Genomic DNA, 24714 nt, shown 5'->3' on the forward strand with positions numbered 1-24714 from the left:
GTCATTATTCCTCAGTCAGTGTGTGTTCCCCCATCCTCCTCCCCAGTTCACTTCAGGACAGCACTCTGAATCTCTCTAAACCTCTATGTATTATCTTCTTTCCATTATTTTCAGTACCACCACTTTAACAAATAGAAATGTAATTAATTTTTTCTCTATAGCATCAAAAGGCATTACATAAATTCAGACTCAGCAATCTGCTGGAATTTGCTGCCTGAAATATTACCAGTTTGCTTTGGTTTCTGTCTGAATTCCTGTACTGGACAGTCTGCCCATATCAGCAACCCCAGTTAATGACATTCCACCTTTTGATGCTAATGCCTCCATCATCTTAGTTGTTGCTGTATTCTTTCCATCTGTATATTTTGTCATATGTTTTATAATATTTTACATATTACAGGTGCTTCTTTATTTGTTATTTGTTCCCCTTCCCTAGCATATTAAAGTTTTACAATGCCATGCTGTATTTCATAACTAAATTCAAACTTCATGAGCAATCAGGCTCCCTTTTTGGTGCAAATACAGAAGAGTATGGTTTACTGCTTTGATGCTTGAAGTTTGCATATAATCACATTTACAATGTGTTGGGTTAAGTTGCTTGGCTTTTACACCAGGGTATTATGTGTTTACACACAGCCAAAACTTAAGGTGCATTTTCCTCTTGGTTCAACCCACAGTGAGCTTTCTAAAACTGTTTGTTTTGCCTATGTGCAGCTATGTTGAAATGATCTGCTTGGATGCAAGAGAGACAGATCAACTGCCCTTGCTCTGGCAGTAAACTTAATCATAAGCTCATAAGCACTAATTTGTGCTGTTTTTAAATAAGAGTTTTGGCACTTTTTTTTTTTTTTTTTTTTTTTTTTTTTTTTGTTCTATGCTACTTTCCCCATCTGGCGTTGTAACATTTGTTGTTATGTTCCAGTTGGAAGCACTAGGGGTGGAATTACAGATTCATCTGCTGGCTGAATAGCCCTTAGGCCACTGTGAATGTTTCTGTTTCTTCTGTCAGTGCTACGTGTTCTGCAATCTCAGTTTGGGATTCTCAGATGAGGGAATTGCTGGCTCCGCTGTCAGTTTTACAACACCTCCGCCCTCCCATTGCACTCTGGTTCTCTGAATTCAGCATTTCAATAACAACTTGATACTCACTTAACTGCACAACAGTGTTGTTATTTTGAGACTGCTTTGCTACTTGCACCATTTAACTTTTTTCATTAATGTGGGGGGCTATTGTTAATTCTTACAAATACTGACCCCTTTTCCTCCACTGTAAATGGATTATTGGAATCCATTATTCCTGTGAGAATTCACCTCCTGTTATTGAACATGTATTTGCAAATGTTTTCATTTATAAATTATATAGTCTTTGAGTTTCTTCTATTAAAGATGCTTATGGAAACACATAACTGAAGTCATCCAACTTGACACATAATATGAGCCAAAAGGGGTCCTGAGCATGTAAGTGTGCTGCATCTGGAGCAGTCTACCCATGGAGCACAGATAAATGTTAACATGCATTCTGAGTCTTTTTTAACTAAATTGTGTACAGCTATCTGTGGCCTCTCTGTCTAGGCTGGTTGCAATTTCTTAACTTTTTTTCATGGCCACTATGGTACTGGGTGGTGTTGGGAGAATATTCCCAGCACCCAGCTGAATCCTCAGCCCACTTACTAAACTTATTTTAAAAAGTTTTTTTCCTGGGGTCAGAACTGGCACAGATGCCACCAGAGGAACTTGCAGCAAATACATTTGCTACCCACTTTTCCTGTTTGCATTACTGGATACTGCTGAAGATCTGGCTGATAACATCAAGTAATCTATAGCCCAGTGGGGTTCTGGAAACTATGATGAAGTCCCAAGTGACACTAGCTGAGGACTGGACACTAAGTAACAAATAAAAATCAACATTCCTGTTTTCAGGGAAATGTTGTGGATAAATAAATAAACAAAAACATAAAACCTATATTTTATGCCAAGATAATTGCTCCTAATAAGAATATTTTTCAGTATTTCCCTTGGGATGTCAGCTGATGCTTAAAAATTATGTCCAGCTTTTCATATGCTGCACATTTGTGGAGGAAGGTAGAAGACCTACTAGCTTGCATCAGTGAATATAAACCCTATATTTTATTCAATTTAGAATGTACCCTGGCACTTGTACTCCTTCTTAGTAATTGTGCCTTATATTGTTTCTTCCCTAGAAAGAAACCCCCCCCTCTGGCTTTCCTTCCCATTCTGCAGCACTCCATTCATCTGAAAAATATTGGCTTAGACAATCGAGGCAAAATATCACTCTAAACTCATTATTTCAGAAACTTTAATTATCCTCTCTCATCCATACATGAATAAGCAGGAGAAGAAAAAGTTAAGGCAAATTATCCATGGCCTGAAAGCCACAGGCATCATGTGAATCATCCCTCTCCTGGGAGAGAAGGGTTTATAGGCCCACAGAGGGAATAAGTCCCATGATCCTTGGGAAAAATCAGCAAATCTGTGGGAACTACCAAGCAAGTTTGTCCTACTTTGCTCTGTTCTCGGAAGCCCTGATGCTTTCTGATGCTTTCTGCCACTGCTGTGGCAACCACAGCTGCTTTTCTCCAAAGGCAGGATAAAGCACACAGATACTGCTGCCCTTGTCAGTATTCATCCCTGGTATAGAAAATCAAGTTGCTTGCTGCATAAAATTGCTGTTCTCCTTGCTGCCTTTTGCCATAAGCCAAAAAGTAAAAAAGTAAAAAAGAAAAAAAAAAAAAAAAAAGAAAAAAAAAAAAAAAAAAGCTTTCAAGTGAGTTTGCACAGAATAGCAACAGGCTGTGGGGGCAGTACTGAATCCAGCACCCCTCCTGCTCTGGTCAAAGCCACGAGCTTGACATTGCTCAGCTTTCCACCCTGCTGCACTGCTGCAAGAAGAGAGTGATTACAGCTCTTTAGCATGGAACTAACGATCCGCCTTGCATGTCACCTCTGCCCTAACCATGTGTTCAGAGCCATTTCTAAGGCTGCATTTCCAAATCCGATTTTCTTTACTTATTGGATCAATTTCCAAGCTCTTCAAGAATTCGTTTTGCTTCCTGAATGGAAGCTCTGCAATCTGCTGACACCTTTGCTCCAAATGTCAGTGATGTGTGCTTTAGCACGGGCTTGGCATACATTTTCTTCTGATAGGGAAAAACATGTGCTAATTAGCACCCAGTTAGCCTGAAAGTTTTCAAGACAAAAATACAGCTGAAGGCAATTCTGGCCCTGTATTTCTCCTTGGTTTCTACACTGTATTTGAGAACATCTTTTTACAATGTTTGTCATATGAAACTTTACTCAGCTCTACCTATGACTAGTTTGTTCTGGCTCAGATTTTTTCCTATTAATGATGCTAGGCTTCCTTGAGGTTTGTAGAGGGTTTTCTCTGATCCAGCTGCACAGAATAGTGTGGGTTTTTTTTCTTTAAACGGTTTGTCTTCCCCAGCACACAGACTGGGGACTGTAATTGCACACCTAATCAAGTCCAGTGTTTTCCCTGCAGCATTTTTCAAATTTGTCAACTCTCTAGTTGCTCACATATTTTTGTGAGATTACAGAAGCCTTACAAATATTTATCAAAGATCAGCACCATCCTTATGTTTGCATTCAGAATAAACCACTGTAGTAAAGCCATTCCAAGTTGAGTACTTCGTTGACATTTTTCTGCTGAAGATCCATACAAGTAGAAACTTGTATGCTGAATTCAGTGCTACCTAAGTGGAAAAATGATTTTTCATTAACTACTGATCTCTATAACATACTTTTCATCAAAAAACCCACTGATGGGCATTCTGAGTTCCACTTTTTCCTTAGGTATACTCATTAGCTGTGATTTTCTTCTTTTTGATGTAGTATTTTCTTCCAACTGCCAAGTTTTCTTCTGCTAAACCTCTGATAATTAAGAGCATCTTGTCTACAACATGATAGTGGTGAACCAGTCATTATTTTAAGTGGATTCTAATTGTGTACATGGGCATCACAGCCCACATGAATCAAGATGTCTTTGCCTGATATGACATACCATTTAATTTATCCTTTAAATGACATATTAGAATCTTACTGCAAACTTCAGGAAAACAAAGTATGTCAGCTAGTCCCCCACCCCAATGTTCTAAAAGCTGTTCAGCTAGCCTCCCTTGAGATATTGCTGTAAAATCTACAATGCACAAATAGTTATGAATTTTACAGCTTTTTAGCACTCGTGGATAGACCATTAATGAGGGAATAAATAGCAGAGTTTTATTTAATCACACACATTTCTTAACATGAATTATTAAGCAAGGGACACAGCCATTCTGTCCCCCTTTACCAGAGGAACATCTGTAGTGCCCTGGATGCAATATCCCTTCTTCCAGGTAGATTGGTAATGTAATGTCTTGGGGATGTAATGTGGATCTAAACTCTTATTTGCTCAAAAGGAACAAAACTGTAGGAAAAAACAGTGATGTTCATGTCTTTTAACTTGAAATTTATGCAGTATAACTGTTTACATCAAAGTTTACAGGCTGCCTTGTATTGGTGGAGAGAAATAATATTTTGGGGTACAATCCATTTGACCAAAGACAAATGGAATTAGATAATTATCCAGAGTACATAAAGAGAAATGTGCTTTTTTATTATTATTTTCATTGGGATTGGACGTAGATATTTACACATGGTCAAAAGGATTCTGCCTTTTTGCCCGTGCTATGCATGCCACTTAGCATGCAAGTTATCATTCCTAGTCTGTAGTATCAGTTATGTCATCCTTACTAGTCTCACTTGTTCAGTAAGACTATTTACATATTAAAGCATTATTCAGCATGAATAATGGTGTCAAAACTGAGGTTATGTTGCAAGTAGAGAGATGTTTCCATTTGCACTAAACCTTATCTCAGAAAAATTACCAGAGGTTGGTGCTTCTCAGAGGTTCTTTTGGTTATCCTCCTATGGAGGAACAGAACCTGTCTTTTTCAGAGGTTTATTTGTGAAATTGCAGGAAAATCTGTGCTTAGGTATCAGTTTGTGTAGGTTACTAACAAATAGATTACTGGAAAGTTAATGAATTTAGGGCTAATGTGGTGGGGTATGGGAGAGTGTAACTGAAGATAGTGCAGTGCTGGAGAGGGGTCAGATATTATGCGTTGAAGAATAAAGCGAGGAAAGGACTAGGTAAGACCAGGATACTTCCAGAAACAGAAGGTAGATGTGCAATCTAATGAGGATAAACTCAGTTAAAATCTCCACTGGCCCATTTGTATACTTGAGCTGGACTCCCCATTCTTATTTGCTCTGTTTTTGTGATGAGTATAGTTATTTAATACTTTCCCCTAAAACTAGAAAAGAAGGAACATGGTTTCAGTTAGGTGACTTTTTTAATTTGTATTTGGCATGACAATTTCACCCTATGTAGAGAAAACCTGAAGCTATTATATCATGTGGTATGTACATGCATGGTAGGTACCCTTCTGTGCTCCATTTGGGACCTCTGCCACTGACAGCTGCACTATGGGGGCAACCTGGTACCACTTGAATCTTTCCCACTAAAAAACTGGCATTTGTCTGAGCCTAACTCAAATCCCTGGACAGACAAACATAAGGAACTGATTAGAACATGAAAAAGAAACCACAAAACCTATCTTCTTTGCCTTTCTGTGGCCATGAGTTATCCAAGGTCAAATTTTGCTATAATAACAGCAGAAAGATAGAAAGATATTGACTGTTAGAAATATCAGAAAGATATTGACTGTTAAAGTCAATAGAAGCAATCATGTAAAGTGAAGGTACATGTAGTCCCCAAATATTCACTTGCACTTGAATTCTAAGTTTAAAACGTTTCTTTCCAAAATATGGAATGTTTATCTAGATAGCAATGTATTTGTGTTGCTATATAAATCCTTGCTATAGAGTTCCTTATAGGCATATGAATAATTATCAAATCCGTGTATATTTTCTATGTACAAACACAGGTCAATAAAGGATTTTCTTATATTGACTACATTTATTTTAATAGAATTCTTCATTTCTAATCCCCTTAATAATAATGTACTACTGAACTGTTTAGCCTCCCAGCCCAGCCTAGTTACTCAAATTATATTTTAACAGCATTATATCTCATTTCCATATCATAACATGCTACCACTGGCTCCTTGACTACTGAAATTTCCTACTATATATTAGTTATAACTAAAACATCATTTGTGCATGTCAAAACAATTGTGCACTCAGCATAGAGCTTCAGCAAAAGTAATCAGGTAGATGAGTTTTTCTCAAGAATCAGCTAATGTTGAAGGAATCTAGGTCTGCCAGCTTTTCACCTTCAAAACACAGTATGCCATGGTGTTGAACCCAGTATTTAAAAAAAAATAATAGAATTCTGTTGTCTTTTGCTAGCATTTCTGCTGTCCACATTTCTGCTCTGCCTTTATTCATATATTATGCAGTCAAAAGGAACCCTTGCAATTCCCTATGTAGCCTAGAGCATAAAACTACCCAGATTTAATTTGTATTTGAACTTGTGTCATTTGAGGGAGAAGGAATCTTAACCCTCTGTGATAGAGAGTTCACCACAAACACTGAGAAGCTATTTCAGCTGTATCGGGAACCTCATTCTATTTCTAAGATAGAATTTGAATAATTTCTTCTCACAGCCATTGGATCTTATTATATCTTTGTCAGCTGACTTGAAGAGTCCACTACCAAAATTATATTCCCTTCAAAGCTACTGTAGACTGTGATCAAGTCACTCCAGTAACTTAACTGTCCTGAACTCCTCGGTCTTCCACAGTAAGGCACATTTTTAACAGCAGAATGCAATTACTCTCCTCAGATACTCCAAGCATGAACTTCGTTGGAGGGTCATAAAGCATGGTTTGCTCATAGTGGTAATATTTAATTTCAGTGTTCATTTGTGGTTCTTCTGTGCCCCATCCTTTTCTCAGGTGAAGCCCTTTCCTGTGATAGCTTGCATTCAGGTTCTCTTAATATTTGCCACACTTGACTTGTGGTTGATGGGTGTTTTGTACAGCCCCTACCAACTCACTAGAGGGCTGGCTTGCCTCAATTCCATCATAGTTCAGCTGCCTAAAGACAAATGGGTGCATACCCAAGTTTTGGTGACTGTACTATACAGGTTGTTGAAAAGGATGAGCATGAGACTCTTCAAATGGTGCTTTATGGTAGGCCTAAACAAAAACACAAGCTCAGTGAAGGTATTGCTAATTAACACCACCATGGAAGAACTGCTAGTTCATTCTCTAAATGGCTCTTGTAACAGTTTAAAGACTGATAGTGCTGTTTTTTTAAGCAGGCAAAATTTCCATTGAAAGTATAACCTCTGAGATATCACTTAACGGCAGTAACTTCAATGAGTTTTTGCTTGTGCGAGGAATACCTGATTAGGTACTAAATCATTTCTGTTACTTAGCCACCAGAAGTCATACAAAATAACAATAGGATTTCAGTAGGGAGTAGCAAAAGCAATTCATAATTTATGCTGATATGGCCTGAACCTTACTCTGGCTGCATGCAGCACTAAGATAGAGACGTGGTATTAATGGGGCAAAGTCCCTTCCTGCCTCGTGCCCTGGCCATGGGCTCTGTGCCGCTCTCCTGGGAGCTTGGGACAAGAAAACTCACAAGTCATGGCAAGGGAGTGAGGGGAGGAGTGGCTGGCCCCCAGCCCCGCACACACCCTGCATGTATTCGACGATGCTCACAGATCCATGGGAAACCCACCTCACTAAGGCCCATTGCCAAGATGTGTTGGCAGTTAGTAAATAATGTTTCAGTAAAAACGATTCCAGGACAATTAATGAACTGCAGAACAAAGTTAGGTGGGAATTTACTCTTCCCTTGTGCTGTTAAGCAGACCGTGCAATAAATTTTTTGCACCTTTTCCATTGGGAACACTTTGCAATTGTACAGGAGTTTTTCTACAGTGGAAACTAAGACTGTTAAATTGCAAATTGCTTGTTGCTATTTTTATTTCATCAAGTTTGGAATTTGTGGGATTAAAATCTGTAGAAAGTGCACTGAACTACCTTTCTTAACTCTACTGCTTCTCTTGATTACTTAGATCCCTATGTGAAAATCCATCTGATGCAGAATGGTAAGAGGCTGAAGAAGAAGAAGACCACAATTAAAAAGAATACTCTGAATCCCTACTACAATGAGTCTTTCAGCTTTGAAGTACCATTCGAGCAAATTCAGGTAATGTTAAACAGTGTTTTGTCTTCTCTCTGCATTCCATTTCTCAGCCCTTATAAATATTTAACAGGACTCGTGTTAATTATCACGTGTGCATGCCTTCATTAGCACCTAGGTGCCATCACTGTGCTACATTAGATGAGTGTGACTGCTTCAAGAGGGAAATGATAAAATGCACAGTACTTATGAAGCTTTGATTCATCAGTGAGAAATGGATAACTGACATTTTATGTTAACAGAAATGGATTCTGGAAAAAAAATAATCTGCAGGGAGGTAGCAAAAGAATGTGCCTGCAAAAATATAGGGATAGAAGAAAAGGCATATAGAGTAATTTCCCCCAAATTATTTCAAATAATGCATCAATATCATTGATCATATTTGTGTTCCCTGCATTTTTAGGACCTGTTTGTTGAAAGCACTGTAGCATCCCTCTTGAGTAAAATACATTATGTAATCACATTTTTTTCCTGTTACCCACCAAAAAATTAGAACTTTTTCAGTGGTTCTTACATCTCTTGGAAAACAGAGATTTGAGAATCTCAGGAGTCAGTTTGGTTCAGTCAGGTTCAGGGATCAGTAGGATCTGATTTCTTGTCAGCTCAGTGGAGCTCTGGGTGCTGTTTCCAAGGATTTCAGTAGTAAAAACGAGGAGACTAAGAAGCCAGCATGCTGAGCTGGATGGAGGTTGCCTACACTAGCAGTGTCATCTTTTTTCAGGGACTCAGATAGCTACCTTTGAGCTACTGGAAGTCAAATCATCTCTCACTCATGAGAGTGAGATTTAACTTTTTCTCAAGTTACCTAACATTTTCACACAAGAGAGATGGTCTTCTTAACCATCTCAGGAGACGTGTGGAAACCTCACTGAGTTCAGTCCTCTCCCTAAGTGAATTTGAACCTCCATCTTCAATGTCTTAAGCAAGTATTCTTGTCACTTGTGACTATGGCTTGTGTGGGGAGTGTAACACTCATTATTTTTTATAAATAGCTAAGTATATGATTGACCACAGAGCATTAATTCATCTGTTGTTGGGTGGATCACTTGGAAAGGGCAAGACTGATCTCAGATCTGATCTCTGCAATGTAAGCCACGTAATGATAAGTTGGTACAGGCCACCTCCATTTTTGTTAAGCCTTACCCGCTAGTGTTAAGCTGTTTTTGTTCTTTTCCTCACTTCTTGGAGTGTTCATTGTCAGGGAAAGATGCAGTGGTTTAAATAACCTCAAAAGAGAATTGCATGGTGGTATCCCACCCTCCCAGAGGGAACCTGGGACCATGCAGATGTTAAGCAAAATAACTTCTTTTCTGGATGGAGCTCAATATGGAAAGTCTACTTTCAGGGGCCTCCCAGGTTGAACAACAATAATTAAAGCAGTCTGGGAATACATACTTTTGTGGGCTTTAAAAGAGGTCTAGGTACAAACTAGGTGCCTTGCTACATGAGGCCATTAACACTGATGCCATTTAAATCCTTGTGTAGCAAGACAATGACAGCCAACAGACATTTTCAGGGAAAACTGCAATGCAAATAGGGACATGCAGCCTCCTCTTGATTAGATGAGAGCCTGGTAAGGGTTTTGAGAATCTATATCTTGGGTTCTGATAGCAGTTGTACTGGAGAGAAGTCCAGCAGCTGGGGCCTACATTTCAACAAAAGCTGTGTGCTTGCCTTTTATTGACTTGGTACTGACAAAGGTAATAAAGCTAGAGAAGATGAGGCACTGGGACTTGGATGCATGACTGTCCCTTTCAGGAGTTTCTTCATACCCCACAACATGTACAGATATCTATGGACTCTAGGAATCAAAAGTGGGAAATCCCCTGGGGGCTAATTCCCACTGATTTTAATGAAAGCTGGTCATTGTGCCTGTGAAAAATCTCATAACAAGCACTGAAGAGCCAGAGGCAAAAAAGATCAATCACATCGAGCCTCTCTGGAATGTCTTGATTTCTGAATAGGGACAGGACTGGGAAACCTGAATAGATACCTCCAGGTTATCAAACATGTGCTTTGGCATAATTACATTCTGTGGGTACTTGGCCATTTTGCTTTCTGATCCTGTCAGTTTTGTAAGGTGGATGTAGACCTTTCATAAACTGTTGCAATTTTGCTGTCTAAAATTTTGCCGCTTTTTTGATAAGTATGTGAGAATAATTATGGCTATTTTCTTCAGCATGTAGACTCAATTTAAAATCTGTAATTATGGACTTTGGTCATATGTCAATGTATTTTGCAATTAGTTATAAAAGAATATATTTACAAATGATTTCAATATAGTTACTGTAGTAATTTCATCATTAGAAAAACACATTTTAAATGCTATTTAGACTTGGTATGGTAAGAATTATTTTGGGTAATTCATGTAAAAGTCATTAAGAGACTTTCAGAGACAAAAAATAATGGTTATATAAGTTTTGTGATCATCAGAGAGCAAAGAAAGAGCTGATGGAATGAAAGTAGCTCAATAGCTGCACATCTGTGTAATTTTAAATGGGCCAAACAATTTAATAGTAAATACGGACTTTGACTCTTAAGTGAAATAAGTGTGTAAGAAAGTGGGATCTTGAAAGACAATGTGAGAATACCACTGGGAAGTCAAACCCTGTTGTTACAGGGAAATCAAGCACGTGTTTCACCACTTTTGAGACAGACCACATCTGTAAGTAGCAAAGTCTATAGGCACTTTTACTCCAGAGAATGCCTAATCATGCCAAGGAAACTACTAATCCAAATGTGTATTAGCAGAGGTAGTGCTTTCTACTAGCACCTGTTGGTTTTTTGCAGTGCAGCTGTTCCTTTAATATAAAGTACAAAAGCACAGAGACGCTTACATTTCTCTGTAGGTTTAAGTCAGAGACCATGAAGTGAAAATCATCCCAGCGTTAACCATCTGAGCTAGCTGTTCTTGCATCTTTATAGATAAAAAAAAAAAAAGTGTCTTTTGTTTACAATGCTCACTGTTGCGTTATGATTAACAACAGAGAAAATCCAATAGTAACTAGCCCCCAAGCTTCTAGGTACAGCAGGCAACTTTTTTATACTGTAAAATGATACTCATGTCTACTTTTTATATCTGTGATTGTATCATGCATCTAAAACATAAATGTCCATTTGGGGAGGTACCATCAACATTAAAGTGAGTATATTGCAAACAGCAACACTGAAACATCGTTTTGGCATCTAGAAATACTTGCTTCAGGATATTGTTGTATATCATGAGTGCTCTGGGTAGAGAGAGTCTTGAGTTTGATGTACACTTTTGTCATCAGCAACCATATAAATACTTTAGTGCCTGTTAGAATCATCTCTTTCTCTGGATCAGAGAACTGCAGAATCTTGTAAGTGAATGGACTCTAAAATAGACCTCATGAGTCTGGTCTTGCAGATATGCTTAATCGTCAGTTACTTTTAAAAGATAAATCCTATTACAAGCAAAAAAAAAAATGAATCATGCTAGTAAGAAATCTAGATTGTACACATTTAAATTTTTTAAATTTATGTTTGAGAATAAAAGATTTTTCTGGAAGAAATGTGTTTCTGTGCATTTCTTCCTCCAGTTCAGGAAGTTCACATTGCATAAGGAGCTGTGTGTGTTTATCATGGGATGGAAAGAAGTCAGGAAAAGAATTGTATGCTCATCTTTAAAAGAAAGTCCTCGAGGAGAAGCATTTATAGTTAAGTAAAATCAGCCCAAGGCTGTTTCACATTTTAGATGCTGTTGAGGAAGAACACCACTCCACTGAAGGAGTAGTTGTTTGTGCTGCTTCGACAAATATTAATGACCTGATGGAGAGGAATGCGTGCGTGTGCACGCAAATGCATACACAAATGCCTGGCTTGAACACCACCTCTCAACGTGCCCAGTCCAAGTGAACAAAAAATGGTCTCTGAGCTCTGACAGATGGGCTCCCTTTGTGGGCAGTCTAACCCTGTTTGCCATCGGTTACCATTCCTGCAGCAGAAGTGGCAACCCAGCACCCACTGGCTCAGCCGTGGGCCAGACTTTACTGTGCCTGGCATCACCACTATCTATGTCAGAGCCCTCAGACACAGAAGCTTGTCCTTCTTTCCAGCTCCCCTGAGTACACAGCCTATTTTCCTGACTCCTTTTATAATGTATATAAATATATACTATACACAGTATATACACGTTAATTGTGAATGCACACAGATATTTATCTATATAGCAACTGTAAGAGCTATCTTCTGAAAGCATGCTAGCATGCTAGATAGATAAGACACAATTGTTTAGAAGTATAAAAGCAAAAAAACAGAATATAGTACAACAGTGAAAACAATAACTTGGGGAAAAGCCATTTCTGAATTGTAACTACTAAGTTTAACTTACTTGCTTAAACAATAATGATGTGTTAAATTGAGCTACTTTTGAATTAGCTTAGCTTAAGACTTTTAGCTCTACAGATTTCTAGCAGCCTGATTCCTCAATAACAACAACAACAAAATCTATACATTGCTAATCTGTTAAAGGAGAAATGCAACCTTGATTAGCATATGAAGCTCTTTGATGCAAGGGTGTGAATTTCAAGTTAATGGGGAGGTTATGAACCTAAATACATTTGGAAGGCTGACAAGAAGCAAGGACAAGAGCTTGAATTTGCTTATGGCTAGGGGAACATGCACTTGCCCACTTCTCATCCATGGAGTCTCAATTTGTGTCCATGCCAAGATTCGTCCCTGCTTGCCTTCCCCTTCCTGTCATGCTCAATGGTCTTTCTCTGTCTCCTTGTAGAAAGTGCAAATTGTTGTGACTGTTTTGGACTATGACAAGATTGGTAAGAACGATGCCATCGGGAAAGTCTTTGTGGGCTACAACAGCACTGGAGCGGAGCTGCGGCATTGGTCAGACATGTTGGCCAACCCCAGGCGGCCCATTGCACAGTGGCACACCTTGCAGCCCGAGGAGGAGGTAGATGCCATGCTGGCAGTCAAGAAGTAAATTAAATTAAATTACGTTAAATTATGAAGAAGAAGAAGCCTTTCTGCATTTGCCCACATAGTGCTCTTTAGCCAGTATCTGTAAATACCTCAGTAATATGGGTCCTTTCATTTCCAGCCATGTGTTCCTGACACAGATCAGTTGTACTTTTAAATTCCTGTTTTAATTTGCACAACTTTAAATGTAGAGAGCCTTCTAATGGCGCTTCATTTCACCTCTGCCCCCCCAGATCTACTCTTCTTTTAAGCAATATGATGTGTAGATAGAGCATGACAGAAATTATTTATTGTATCACACAGTTGTATATATACACCAGTATGCTGAGAATTTATTTCTAGTTTGTGTATTTGTATGTTGTAAGCGTTTCCTAATCTGTGTATATCTAGATGTTTTTAATAAGATGTTCTATTTTAAATTATGTAAATTGACTGAGATATAGGAGAGCTGATAATATATTATAGGGTAACTATTGTATCGTCTGCATTCCAGAAAAAAAAAAATTCCAACTTGTAAGGCACTAGTAGTGTTACACTGACATCTTAAAGGACAACTTAAATCTGAGCTTTCAACTGGACCATTCTAATAACACGCTATGCGTAATCTTGGAGGGGCACATCCAATTTGATAGACTTCTTTCACGGGCAACTTAGCATGATCTGAGCAGCTCCATGGCTGACCTCAAGGAGATGTAGCCAGAAGCCAGGATATAATTTTTTTGTATATATTCCAAAGCAAACACATAACAGACTGAAATGGCTTTCGATTGAAAGTCAAGGAAGCAGTTCCATAGGAGGCAATGATTTCATCTAACATACAAAGTAAGAACATTGCAGAGGTTGTGCAGGGAGGGGGGGAAGGGAGGGGAGAGATGCAGTGGTCATGAAATGCTGCCATGAAAACAAGAGTAGCTCTCCGTTATCACCTTTATACAAAATTTGCATACTGTGAATTCCATCCACAATTTCACATTATAATGAGTTTGCACATTAGACTTTGTAACAAAATATTTTATTATACTAACTCAGATTAGAAGGAATGCAGAATATTTTTTAGACACAGCCGTGTGAGTTTATTATACAAAATAGTTTCATGGTAAACAGACAGTATTGTAATCCCATCAGAAGATGACAAAATTTAGCCATAGTTCTAAATGCACTTCAAAGTAAGCCAAAAGAGAACAGCTAGTGACCTTTTATATACTATTTATACTTAAGTTTTAATTTGTCCTTTAAAAAAAAAGTGAAAACAAAGAACAAGTTCTAGAAAACTGAAGCAACCTCTTCTGTATACTAGATGCTCGTTTCAGGAGGAGTTTTTAAATGTTTTCAATGTTATTATGTAGTAAATGGCACTATTATGAAGCTATTAGTCATTCCATAAGAGTCTTGAAAGACTGCTCTGTGTATCACTGTGACTGCCGTGTGTGCTTAGAAATGTAGTTTTCTCAGTGGATAGCAATCAATTTATTCCGTAGTGATATTGTAATAATACTGCCATTCCCTTCTACTGCACTGCCGAAGGATTGCATAGCACAAGCAGTTCTAGTTATTACGGACCAATTTAGAACTGGAGAGCTATGCAGGGGACAAGGAGGCTATATTGAATGGGTTGACCACGCAGCATTTTGTCAAGCCCTGTGCAATATTCCACATTTCCAACCTCCTTCTCCCTCGCTCCCTGCCGCTTTACTGTAGATAATCATCTTACAGCTAGCCAGCATGTCATCTCAGCTTGTACCATCTCATCAAGTCAGTTAGGGCATCACTTCTATCTCATGTACCGTCCTTTGAGGCCTCTTGCTTATCTTTCCAAGCTGTGAATATATTTATAATGCTTTGAGAAGTTAATTATTTTCAGTCATGCAAACTACCCCAGAAATGCGGAAATGCTATACCTTTTGGAGGGAGGCATGAGACGTTAATCAGTGATGTTCTTCTCAATTGTATCTAAAAGAAATTAGTGTAAAAAAAATAAAAATAAAAAATAAAAGAATGTAATCAGGGAACTGTATGCTGAAAACGAAATTCTTCACCCTCCCTCAAGACTCTGCTTCTGAGAGAGGTGTGACAGTCTGAGAGGTCAGTGCAGTGACAGCCAAGCTCCAACATTTTCAGTGCATGCAGAGAGTAAGATAAGCAGCAAAGAAGTGGGAGAAGACTAAAAATCTGGATCTCTCTCCACCTCCAAAAGTAAGAATAGCAAGACCTATTTTCTTTCTTTTTTACATGAAACATGGAAAAAACACAAGTGAGACATTTTCTGATAGAAACAGGCGCATACATGCAAAGCATCAAGCTGGAATACTTAAAAATCTTGATCTTGAGGACCAAACCCCACCAAAGAGGAGAACTAGACAGTCAGCTTTCCAGTGTAACAGCAGATACTCAGCTTCATGGTCTCCAGCTTTCAGTTGTTCATTCAGGATAGCTGCAGGTTCAAACTGCCAGAACTGATTCATTGTGTTAAGGTATTCTTAATGCTTTCTCTTCCTACACTGCCAGACTGAATGTCACCGTAGAATTGGTTTGTAAGGTACTATGATTCTCAGAGACTGAACCTGCTATATGACCAAGATGACATTTTCATCCTCAAAGAAGCCACATGTACCTTTCTGACAAAGCTGTGTGAAGTATTAGAATCTGATGCTGTAGAAAGATCCTAGTTGCCTTTGTGTATATTTACTGCCTGCTTGAGTGTTTCTCTGTGTGGGTTTTCTCTGTATCTTGTAGAAATGTTTGGGGTGTTTTATCCTGCCATATCGCTCGTTGCCCGCGAGCTGACAACTTTAGCCGTATTTTACCTTCATTTTTGATGAGGTGGTTTATATTTTGTTTCACTTTGTGTAGTGACTTCCCACAGTAGAGTTTTCCAATTGTCGTTAAAATAACATACATATTACACAGATATTCAATAAAAATGTTTTATTTCCTGTTGATGTTTCAGTGTTTCTCTTTTGATCTAAAATTTTAGAAAAGACATTTCACTCTTGGACCTTAGCACAACCATAAACTTGGAAGTATCACAAGTGCAGTGGCACAGCGCCTTTAGAGGGGCTGTGAAAGCTGCTTTCCCCTACATGGCCCAGCCAGCAGTTCTCCAGGAGGTGAATTCTCTGTCTCTGTTGTTGATGAAAGACTACTATCCTGTTTTCCCAAGAAGTCTGATTATTTGCAACCATAACCATCATTTCCTATCAAAACATAGACTACACTCTATACCATGACCAGGACTCCAAGCAGTTACCTCTGCAGTAAGTACTTCTCCAGCCAGTTGTGATTAGAGAGTTGTTTGTTTGGAGAGAGATGGTATGTTTTAACTTACATCCAAGAGCTACTTCTAATATGCTGACCTTAAAATCATGTCTCTTGTAGACTAAAGATAGTAAATAAGAGATAAAAACGTTACATGAGAATAAAATAAAAAAAAAAAAAAGTGAAGAAATGAATCCACAGATGAAAAATGACTGAAAAGCACTGTGATAAAAAACAGCTGAAGTTCCTGAGCCTACCAAGAGAAACAGTTCAAAAACAAACAAACAAAAAATCTGTAGCCCTGTTTGCTTTATGTAACATGCAACATTTTCCACAGCAATCCCCTCTACCTTTGCCTTTTCCTCCACCTCAGAAGAAGTATTATCGTTCCTGTCAGGAACCACACTGTGGTAATTACTGATATGCATCATTTTAACCGTACTTTATCTGCCATTGCCTGCACCAGGCCTTACTAACAGCTGGAGCTCATTGCAGGCATTTTCAGAGTTGATCCTTTTCCCTATTACCACTGCTCAGAAATTGTTCTTTTCTCCCAGATGTTTGTTTTTTTTCAGTCTAAAGTCAATGAGCACCAGACAGACCCATGCCACTTCAGTCGTCAGCAAGTGTGAGTAGGCCGATGTCTCCTGGTAGGCCTGGTGTGTTTGCCAGTGCTACTCTTCCAGATTGTCAATGACTGGGGTCATCATCTGTGGCTTGTCTGCTGTGAGACGCTGCCTGTTGGTCTGCAGGAGTTGAGGTAATGCTCCTGCAGTGCAGTGCAGTTCCCCAGAGATACAGGCAGGTACCACGTTATGAAGGTATGAGATGCTGCTGCTCCTTTCCTCGACATCAAATTTATTGCATGCTCAGACCAACCATGTGCTTCCTTAAGAGCATCACTTTGTCTAAGAGCAGACTGAAATCTATGAAAGTCGATAAAAATACTTTTGATCCAGGCTCTATATCTAACACCTATTTTGGCTGATCTTGAGAATACCAAAACATTTTGTCAATCAAAAACAGTTCTTCCAACAGGGCTAATCAGTTAAAGCCAGTTATTACAACTAATGTAAGGAAAAATGCTTCATATAATAGCTGTTATACTAAGTGAGAAAAGCAGCAAAAATTACCAATTTTATTCAGCTCATTTAACCCCTAATCAACTGTCAAGAAAAACATTCTTCCCAACTGCCAGATTGTTACCAAAGCAAAGGATCTACATCTCTCGATCTCTTTTCACATCATGAGTCAATGAAAGTTAATTGCCTGTTAGTTATGCAAAGCAAGAATTAGAACATTATATTTTCTGATTAAACTAACAGTCAATTCCCTTATTTATTTATGCATTAGCATTTTCACTCCAGGATTCCAGTTCAGTTTCTTCTATACATACTGTCCTGCTTTTCAGAACATAGAATCATTGAATCATTAAGGTGGAAACGACCTCCAAGACCTCCATCTGGTCCAACTATCACCCTACTACCAATGTCAGCCACTAAACCATGTCCCTAAGCACCATGTCCAACCTTTCCTTGAACACCCCCAGGGACAGTGACTCCACCACTTCCCTGGCAACCCATTCCAATGCCTGACCACTCTTTCTGAGAAGAAATTTCCAACCCAAACCTCCACTGGTGCAACTTGAGGCCATTCCCTCTAGTCCTATCACTAGTCTTCTGTGAGAAGAGACCAACCCCAACATCTACCACAGTCATGTCCAGCCCCTATTTTCAGAGTCAGTTCAGACACTGTTGTTCATCCAGGTGTTAAAGAAAGCATGGAAAAGGCTTTTTCTATATAAAGCACAAGGAATTTTACCCAATCGTAGTTGCATTTACCTTATATGCAGTAAATCCTTCTATGCTCAATAGAGAAAATAATTCTAATATTGCACCAGTAAGTACTATTTGAAAAACTAGTCCAGAGAAGAAGTTAACATTCTGTGGTACCTTGTGAATGATACCTACAGCAGTATTTTCAGACACAAGAGCCACACTGAGAGGTTTATTTCAAGGTTTTACTGCATTCAACATAAAAAAGGAAGTTCTATAAAGAAGAGAATGACCTAGACATTCTTAATGGAGGTTATGAAGAGGCCAAATAGGCTGAGGAAATGAAGACAGTTCTTCAGGCTTTTGGGGTGAAGGAGGGGGCAGGTCTTTTTGTTCTAGACATGCACTGTACAATAACATACCAAGATTCAGAACAATCATTTAGAAAAAAAAAAATAAAAAATAAAATACTTCATCTTCTGACAGAATCAGACTCACCAGTTTGATGGCTGACATTTAATTTCCGTCAACCATTTCATATCTTTGTATACTCTTTTATTACTTACAACAAGGAAAGCTCTGTAGGCAATGCACTGATGTTATACACCAAACACAGCCAACATCAGTTTTCCTCAAAAATAGAAGACTGGTGCACAAGAGCAGCAAAATATTCTCTGATCTGCTGCTATTCGTGATTATCCCACAATCCTGTAAAAACCTCCCAAATTTTGTTTGTATTCTCCCAGAGTCCATGGACAGTTCTCTCCTTGTACTTAATTGTATTTGTACCTTAGAAGATTTCATGACTCTTCCTAAGAAGCAGAAGGACCCACTAAAAGGTTGTTCCAAAACACTGACACGAATCTCTCATTGAAGAATTCCAGGCTGGGCTTAGGCTATATTTGTCTGCTCCCTTGGACCATTCATCACAAGGAGGAGGATCGCTGGCTCTAAATCCTGATTGAAAGCCTGGCAGGTAGGCCTGGAATGTAATGCTGAAGTCAATTCTCTTGCACTTAGTCAGAAACATTATCATCCACTCATTCTGGTGAACTCTGAGGCTCAGTATCTTGCATCCTGCACAAGATGCATTTTTTCTTCATGAAACTAGCAATATTATTAAACTTTTTTTTTTTTTTTTTTTGAGATATTTTCTGTGACAGTCAAATGGCTTTCGTATATTTTCTTACTTTCATGTGAAAGGTTGCCTCTAGTGTTTAAATCAGTTAGGAATTTTTAAGCCACCTCTTCAAAGTTAATAACAAGTGGCTAAATTGCTTAATTGTCAAGTGAATAAATATGCATTGTAGCTACAGATTTCTATGATACTAGAACTAGAGAAAAAGCATCTAGCTACAAATTCATACCAGAGCAAAGATGATTCCTCATTAGGCTTCATACTGTCTTGTGTTGGAGACTTCCAAGTCTCCAGAATAAAATGCTGAGAAGATTCAGGTTACCATTGCTGTTTTGCTCCATGTTTCAGAAAGGTTTTTTCCCCACACAAAGAATGACATATCTCACTTCAGTCCAGTGATAAGAATTGTTTAATGCTCTCATTCCTTGGAATTAACACAAATAGCTGCCTGAAAGGTTTGAGCACCATGACCATAATTAAATCTGCAGTAATTAGTAATGCAACAATGGCAAGCAAGAAAAGTAAGCAAGCTTCTCCAGTTGACATTTTAAGCGCAGATAACACAGGGGAATAAATGTGAAAAAGGCAGGAAGAAAAAGAAATCACTTGCAGATCAGGGGACCATATTGTTGTCTCTTGCCAAACTCTTTCTCCATGTCATTGTTATGTCAAAGCAGCAACGAGATATTTTCTAACTAAAATTCTGATCCCATGTTTGCTCCTCTTTCTGTTGTATTTACCGTGTTCCCTCACCCAGCTGAACACAAACTCTTCTATTGTTGATTCTTCTCTCGGTTTCCTTCTCATGTTCTACTTCTGCATAGCCAACTTTCCTTTCTTTTCTGAAGTTTATTAAACCACTCCATTACAACTGGCACCTAAACATCTTTTAGAAACATGGGTTGAGGAAAAAACACTGAGTTGCAAAAGCCTTTGCAACCAGTTGACACGTGCTTCAGAGTAGAAAGTAAAAAGATGCTACGATCACTTCCCACAGTATCTTCCTGTACACGTGCAGTTTAAAGTATACTTTCTTCATGGTCTTATTATATATCTTATTAGCAATGATGAGTCATACCAGCACTTCAAAGAAGTGCAGTAGCACTTTTGATGGAGAAGAAATGTGATGGACAGGGCGATACTGAGGGCTTTTTTTTTTTTTTCTGCCCTGCACCAGAATCTCTAAGTTAGTCCCCACCAAGACTTTCATCATCTCAAGTCCCTTCATCAAATCTCTTGTAACCCTTTCCTGAAGAGAGAGCAAACTGTGTCTGCCTAGCACCATAATGCAAGCACATTTCATTATAACCAAGGTAGCCGAACAATCAATACAAACTGCACGTTAGCCTCAACCTGTCTCCTCCCAGCCTCGTTTGAAGTTGGCAGCACAAATACTTCACTCTGATCACATACTAGGACCATCTCCACTCTTGAGTCAGCTTAAACAGCTTTGACTTACCTTCTTCTTTTAAGGCATTTCAAGGGGAACAAACTTTTGGTCACACCACTATCCCATATCCACTTCCAGTTTTCATATAAAGGAAAATTTACAGACATCACACAGAATGCCAATACAGTTAAAAGTAAACTGCACTGGAATCTAGATTTTAAAATGTGTTGATAGAATTAGCAAGTTAAACAGGAACTCTTTCATTTTCCTGCTAGCCAGGCTATCTGTTTTACAGTATCTTTACTTTCTTTCATATGTGTGTGCATTAGTTATCTCCTGGCTGACAGCTCCATAAGTCCTCTCACACTCTTGATATGTTCAAGGATAGATGAGGAGCTCCTTCATGACAGAATATTTCATGTCCCCACCAAATTACACAGCATGTTCCTTGACTAACAGCTGTTAAATACAAATATTCACTGGCACACTGCATTCCTCAGCACCTCTAAAGCAGTAGGTCTCCTCCACACGTACGCAGCAACAGACTGCTCCCTGCTGAGTATATACAAGGCATATACCACATTTTCCCACTTCATTTACACAGACATTGTTGCCATGTTTGCCTTCTTTCCTATGATGTGCACCACGCAGAATTCTGGTCCAAAATTTGGGCACCTGGGCATTCCTATATTACTAATATAAATACTACTATATAAACTTCAAAGTCAAAGCAAAAGTCTTCAAGATCCGATGCTTTTAACGTTGTAGGTCTGAAATGACCACTGACATAATCTACTAAACAAGTGTGTTATTGTTTGCCAAATCATTTTAATCAAAAGTCCTCTGGATTTTCATTATTCTTAAAGATTGTTGTACCAAGAGAGCAAAAAAAAAAGGAGGAGAAAAAAAGAGAGAGAGAGAGAGAGATTAATGTCACTTCCTGATCATCTCATTAACAATGTGTCTCCATAGTGTAGAACAGCCACTTACTGTGACATGGTTTTGTAGAGATAGATCTGTTTTCAAAATCCTGCAAGAATTGTATCCTTTTCATCTGAATTACTTAGCAGAACTTATGAAAATATTTGATCCTGTTAATGATCTAAAACATTTATCCACGGAATGCATTTGGTCTTATTAGCAGCAACATGGTCTTCTTTGACAGGCAATATAATTCAACACATGCTTCATAACACAGCCACGGAGTACTCATCAAGAAAAAAAAAAAAAAAAAAAAAATCCAAACACTTTGGAAATTACTGATCTGGATAATAGCATGAAATAACCAGTTCCTTACACATAGCTTCTGGAGACTGTCTGGAGAATAAAGTCCAATATTAGGCCTAAAGGAGTCAAGGACTTGGTACACAGCAGCAAGCAAGCTCTTTGCTTACTTAGTATGTGCAGGTAGGCAGGCAGGTAGTTTCCCTCTGTTTATTAGGTAGAGTGGATGCAGCAAAGACCTAAGTTCAGGTCTTCCTCTCCACTAGAACTGGGTGAATTCAGGGAGATAAAGCTGAGGGGCAGCTAAGGACTTCAGCTTGGGCAGAACCGGGTTTCCTTTTGACTTCCCCATTCTCTCTGCATGGTGATAACAGGCATACAAGGGAGGTGGGACAGAGGTTTACTGCTAAACATAACAGCAAGGAGCAGAAACATCTGTATTTCAGGGAGGTCCAACATTAGTTTCATCAGCCTAGTGACCCATCAGACACTGCCTCTCACGCACCAGCTGTGCTGGAGTGTTAGCTTAACCTCCCCAGGCTTCTTCCCTTCAGATCAATGAGTGCCAGTTCATACACAGACATGGACAATCCATCTTCTGAACTGTGCTGATCCTGTAAATAAAAATTGTGTGAAACACTGCCTTTCTAGGTTTCCAGCTGACATCACTGGCAGTAACAGTACCCTGCAGCTGCATGCACACTGTATTTTCTTCTCTGTTCGAAAGTCCAGAGCTACATTTCCCAAACCTTCTCTGATTCCAGCTATAGCTGCAGCTAATTTTTTATTTTTTTAATGTCAGGCTTACTATCCTAGATAATTGAACTTCTTATGTGTTTAGGACCTAATTAAGTAATCGCTGGCCTGACAGGCAGAATGTTACAGTGGGATGATCAAGTTTGCCTGACTCTCATTGTGCTGTGTTTTTTTTTTTATTATATTATTTATTTATTTTTATGGAATCTCATGTAATTTACTTCATGTGTCTCCTACCTCTCTTTCTACATGTGTAACTAGGAAAAAGAAATCTCTCTTTGAGAATTTGAAGAAAACAAGTTTTGTAGGTAGTGTGTAACACAGCTATGTAATAACAATAGCATTAATAACCTAATTAGGAATTTTTATAACTCAGTGGTTTTTCAAGGTGTGGTATAAACCTCAGTCATGATATCTCAAGAACTGTTTCAGTACGGAGTTGGTAAGCATTATTCTTCTTCTCTGTAGGCAGAAATTGAATGCCACTAATTTGACCTAAGGTTAGTTATACTCCATGCAGGGCTGCAGCAGTGATTAGTTTTGGTCCTGATACAGCTCCAACCTCAGGAATATCTGCAGGCTCTCACTCAGCAGTAAAGTATCACTGAATAGTTTTTTGAGATTTCACAAAGCTGCTTGTGCAGTGTCTTGTGGGGAGTCACTGTAGAAACTATTCCCGACTAGCCACGTGCCACCACGCATGTAGATTTTTCACAGAGAACTGAAGTATGACAGTGTATTTGAATATGCCTAGGAAGGAAACTGAAACTGCAGTACACTTGCACCTTAGAGAAGAACATCATATTGGTTGATCTCTACTTGTAAGTGAAACTACTGGTTTGAAAACTAACCAAAGTCTCCTCCAAAAAACATTAATCCTAGACACCCTCAAATGAGATTTGTGCCAAGGTAAAGAAATGGTACACCATGTGCAAGCACTTCATCGCTCATTCAGGATGGATTAAGATGAGAAGCCTAACTTCTGGATATAGAGCTGGAATTGGTCAATTAGCTGGACTGATGATTTAGCTTTCCTTCACATGCAACTGTTAAGCTTCAACATTTTTTCAGTGCAGAATATGCTTTCCTTATGCTTCAAACATTTTATCATATTATGTTCTCTCTGTGCAGCTGTAGCTCCACTTTGTGGAAGATGAAGAAAGCAGAGAGTGAGCCAGGTGTATTAACTGCATGAGTATGAAGAGGATTTCTGAAGGTAGCAGATGCATAAGAAATGTGGGTTTTCAGACTCAGACAGAAAAGATTAGTGAGCAATAAGTCCATTTCTCATTCTTTTTCAATTTGAAGGGCACTCAAATATTTCCAAATACTTTGCTGTATTTCTTCCTTCTACCCAGTTGTAAACATACAAAATCAACTGTAAAATACAGCAAGCTAAAAACTGAAGGCAAATATATTTCCTATATATCTAGATATGCAGCCATGGAAACTGCCTGACCAAACATCCATTTTTTCCTAAGGAAGAATGAAAATTTTTCAGTCTGTTCAGTATCCTGTTGAATATTCTGATAGAAATTGCTTATTTTATCTCTCAGGAAATTTACCACTTCTATAGTTAATGCTGGAGCTGAAATGGCATGGTTTTGAGTGTTCAGCTGCTACAGTTATGAATGTTCTGAAAGGAATTTAATAATAGCTAAAAATATTTAAATTCTAGTTATGATTTTTTTAAAAATCTTTAAAATGTTAAAATCTTTAAAAATGTTTTTCATACAATGGAAGAAGACTGGCTGTCTGATAGGGCTACTTATTGACTGCACAGAACTGAAATGATTTTACAATGAAAATGATTTGGAATAGTGTTTTTTTTAATTATTTTTAAAAAAAAAAAAAAAAAAAAAAAGCTAGTACTTTTGGATGCTGCAAAATCTAATTCAGTTTGTAATATGGGCAGGGATTTGTTTTGAGATATAACTATAGGTATCCACATATAGATGTATACAAGTGCACCTGATGTGTAACTGCCAGCATAGACAGCAGAGATGTGGTCATTA

General features: G+C 38.4%; 1 protein-coding gene across 5 annotated transcripts in view; it reads left to right on the top strand.

The window, feature by feature from the left end:
• SYT1 (synaptotagmin 1) overlaps positions 1-16100 on the top strand; it is a 354238-nt gene extending 338138 nt beyond the window's left edge. For 3 of the 5 annotated variants that reach the window (XM_035334744.1, XM_035334778.1, XM_035334761.1), the window contains exons 9-10: positions 8075-8208; positions 12959-16100. In XM_035334744.1, the coding sequence (XP_035190635.1) occupies positions 8075-8208; positions 12959-13165 (341 nt within the window). In that variant the 3' untranslated portion in view covers positions 13166-16100. The remainder of the gene's footprint in view (positions 1-8074; positions 8209-12958) is intronic. The other 2 variants (XM_035334753.1, XM_035334770.1) reach the window with 1 other exon arrangement.
• The last annotated feature ends 8614 nt before the right edge of the window (positions 16101-24714 follow it).

This window comes from Oxyura jamaicensis, chromosome 1, assembly GCF_011077185.1.
Source record: "Oxyura jamaicensis isolate SHBP4307 breed ruddy duck chromosome 1, BPBGC_Ojam_1.0, whole genome shotgun sequence".
NCBI lineage: Eukaryota > Metazoa > Chordata > Aves > Anseriformes > Anatidae > Oxyura > Oxyura jamaicensis.